The 3559-nt window shown below is 45.8% G+C and overlaps 1 protein-coding gene across 1 annotated transcript; it reads left to right on the forward strand.

Annotated features, from left to right (window-relative positions):
- Positions 1-689: 689 nt before the first annotated feature.
- On the forward strand, positions 690-2982 carry LOC116660728 (60S acidic ribosomal protein P1-like; the record flags this gene model as incomplete). Its single annotated transcript, XM_032470830.1, is given in 2 exon segments — positions 690-1186; positions 1188-2982. Coding segments are annotated over 2 exon segments (594 nt in total), but the record flags the coding sequence as incomplete, so codon positions are not given.
- Positions 2983-3559: the final 577 nt, after the last annotated feature.

The raw sequence follows: 3559 nt of genomic DNA on the forward strand, positions 1-3559 counted from the left end.
AACTTTAGAATTTGGAACAAAAAAAGAACAAAATAAACCCCAGGAAAGTATAATTAAAGATATAATAAACAGAGGAGCAAAATTAATAAACTAAAGGATAATATGGAGAGAACCAACAAAGCCAAAACTGGCTGTTTGAGAGCTATGGCCCAGCATGAATACAGATGAAGCATAATTATAAACGAATTTAATGTTCACGTAGCAAGAATCATGGCACACGCACTGATGTCACCAAAAAAAAAGAGTACATTCCAACCTTTGCAGTAAGTAACATACACTGGTTTCTCCTCGTTTTCCCTAGGTGCCTCCTGCAGTCTCTAAGAAGCAGGCTTCACGGCCACGCAGAGTGTCACACGCAAGGTTAATTTGGTTGGGGCCATGGTGACATCCGTGCAGTGAATAATGCTATTTACACATCTGTGTGAGACGGACGTGAATGACGCAGCCCGCAATAGGGCTGCCTCTGAATGACATGGAGCTGTATTTTGCTGAGGTGTAAGAATGTCACATGTCACGTGAGCCCCTTCTCCTTAGATGGAAGCTTCCAGGTCAAAGGTGAAGACTCCGAGGACCTGTTTACATAGGATTACGGGATGCTAAGGTTTGACTCTTCTGGTTGTTTAAAATAATGGATTGAATGATCATTTTGTTTTTGTTTTATCCCTCTACTCTGTTGATCTATTTGACTCAAAAATACAGGTTATTTGGGTATCTTTAAAACTCAGCTTATACCAACTTCAACACAACAAAGGACCTTTTTTCCTCGGCTGCTGCCGAGGTGCTCCGACCTTCCAAGGGAGCTAAGGCGGCGGTGGGGTGAGGCCCCCACGTCACCCGGCGCCCAGCACCGCGCCCGCCCGGCCGCGCCAGCCCGGAGCTCGCCGCGCCCGGCCTCGCGCTCCCAGCTCGCCTGCATCTGCTCCGCCCTCGTTCTGCGCGACAATGAGGTGACCGTCACGGAGGACAAGATCAATGCCCTCATTAAAGCAGCCGGTGTCGAACCTTTCTGGCGGGGCCTGTTTGCAAAGGCGCTGGACAATGTCATCACCGGCGGCCTCATCTGCAACGTGGGGGCCACTGCACCCGCCCCCCATCCCCCGCTCCCCCCGACCCTGGATCCCCCCCCCCCCCCCCCCGCTTCTCCCGCAGCCGGCGCCGCCCCTGCAGGGGCCCCGCCCCCGCCGCCGTTCTGCCCCCGCTGAGGAGGAGAAAGCGGAAGCAAAGAAAGGCGGATCCGGATCCGAGGAGTTTGATGATTACATGGGCTTTGGGCTTTTTGACTAAACTTTTGCAGGAGCACATTCAATAAAAAGCTGAGCTCTTTGCTGCTGTTGGTCTTGCTAAAAAAAAAAAAAAAAAGTAACAACAACAACAACGGACCTGAAGCCCGGTTAGCCTTAGTGCGGATGTAAAATAAGAGGGGATAATTTACCAGTTTATCGGCTAATGTGAGACTCACCCAGCTCTGTTTGTGTGGAAGAATGTGATGCTGATGGAAAAGGTGGCTTCAGAGAAGGGTAATTAACTGGCTCAGATGGAAGGGACGAGGGACATCTAAGCAGTCAGACCTACAGCCTCCTGCCGCTCGGATTCAGTGATGCCTTGGGCCGCTGGCCGGAGGGTGGAGTGTGACTCTTGAGAAAAGCAAGCCCCAGACACTTTCTAACTCAAGTGCCTGGGTCAGAAGAGCTGTGATTCTGCATTTCTGTTGCTGCCTTGTGCCTCTGTATGTTTGCCCTCAGAAGATAAAAAGAACATGTCACAGAGTCTCTGTAAAGGGAACACAGGAAGGATAAATTATCTTAATTATTTATTTATTGAAAATATGTGCAGCCGTGGGGAAGACTTACCTTTTCCTCCACCCGGTGGGCCCTTTCAGCTCAGGCTGACTTGCTGCGCAAGAGAAGCACTTTCGGCTTTTTGTTGTTGTTGTTGTTGTTACAAAACTCAGCTATTTCCCTCACATATTACCATTTTGAACATTTTTTTTTTAAACAATAGATGGTGTTGGCTCCTAACAAGACAGCAGCTTTTGGCTCCGAACTAGACATTTCCCTTCCCTACCCCCGAATTTAAAGTTCTTGTTACTAGTAGCCTCCATTTCAAAAATGCTCGTTGCCTTGAATAGATGGTGGCATATAGTACATCACAGTGCTGAGACTCTCTCTATTCGCTGTTAAATAAAACCAAAATGAATCAACAATTTCATATTTTAGAGAATTGGAGAGCATAAGGCGGTCCTGTCCCAGTGCCAGAGTAAAAGCCCCATAAAGCATTTAAGAAGTTTACTCTTCCCAAGACATAAAAACAAAACCCACCTTAGCTTTCATCTGAGTTATGCACACCCAGTGAATGGAAGGTAGTAGACCACTCAACTAAAATAGAAAGTTAAGTAGGGAGGTCTGGAAATCAGGAGAAAAGTGCAGGCTAAAATATACATTTAAAAGCCATCACTACAGAGATGGTATTGAAGTGCTGAGAAGTTGATGTCACCTCTTGGGAGAGGGCATAGATAGAGAAGGTGGCACAAGATGAGGAGGAAATCACAAAGGAGGCTGTGAGATGGAGCAGCCTGTGGGGTGAAAGAAAGGGCAGATGAAAACAGAAGCCAAAAGAAGCAGTAAAAAAAAAAAAAAAAAGTGGAGGAGCTGGAAAAATGTTGTGTTCGTGGTGACAAAGATGAGGTCACAGAATTGCACCCTGGATTGAGCAACATGGGAGTCACTGACCAGAGCAATTATGATGGAGTCCTAAGTCCAGCTCAGGCGGCTGATGGGGACAGTGAACATGAATGACAGAGCACAGAGACACGCTGACATCCAAGCTCCATGATGGCAGAGATTTTATAGTTAAGGCTTCTTTTGGTTCTCCAATGTCTAACACCTTACCCGGCAGAGATAAAATCGGTGCCCCTGGAGATGAGTATGACATTTGGGTAGCTCCCATTTTTGGCAATTATGAATAAAGCCTGTATAATTTTCATATAGGTTTTTGTGTGAATTGAAAATTCCCATTTCCCTTTGGTAATATCTAGGGCTGGGCTTGACGGGTCATATAGCAAGGGTATGTTTAATTTTTTTAAAAATGGCTATGCCTTTTGTCAAAGCGGCTGTGCTCTCTCTTCATTCTCACCAGCAACGTATGGGCGTTCCATGTGCCCCAGCACTTTTCACTTTCAGTGTTTCATTAGTAGTAGTGGTGGTGGCAGTATTTTAACCATTCTAGTGGGTACTAGTGCTAGGTCATTATCATTTAATTTGCATTTCCCTAATGACTAAAGATATTTAGCATCTTTTCATGTGAATCTTCTCTGGACTTTCAGCTCCACTAGCACGCGGTTTACATGTTGATGCTGACCGCTGTACCCTCAGCTCTCACTTCTCGGGTATATATTGCTTTTCAAAAAGTTCTTGTTAAACAAAAGAACAGGAGAACCACAAGAAGTTATAGAACCCAGTCTTTATTCCCAGTCTTGCTAGCCTCCATAAAAGTCAGAGAAAATGAAAAGACAGGAAGTAAAATGAATGCCTAAATTACAAGAATTCCTCGTAATTCTAGA

The sequence above is a fragment of the Camelus ferus genome, chromosome 31 (assembly GCF_009834535.1).
Source record: "Camelus ferus isolate YT-003-E chromosome 31, BCGSAC_Cfer_1.0, whole genome shotgun sequence".
NCBI classification, from domain to species: Eukaryota; Metazoa; Chordata; class Mammalia; order Artiodactyla; family Camelidae; genus Camelus; species Camelus ferus.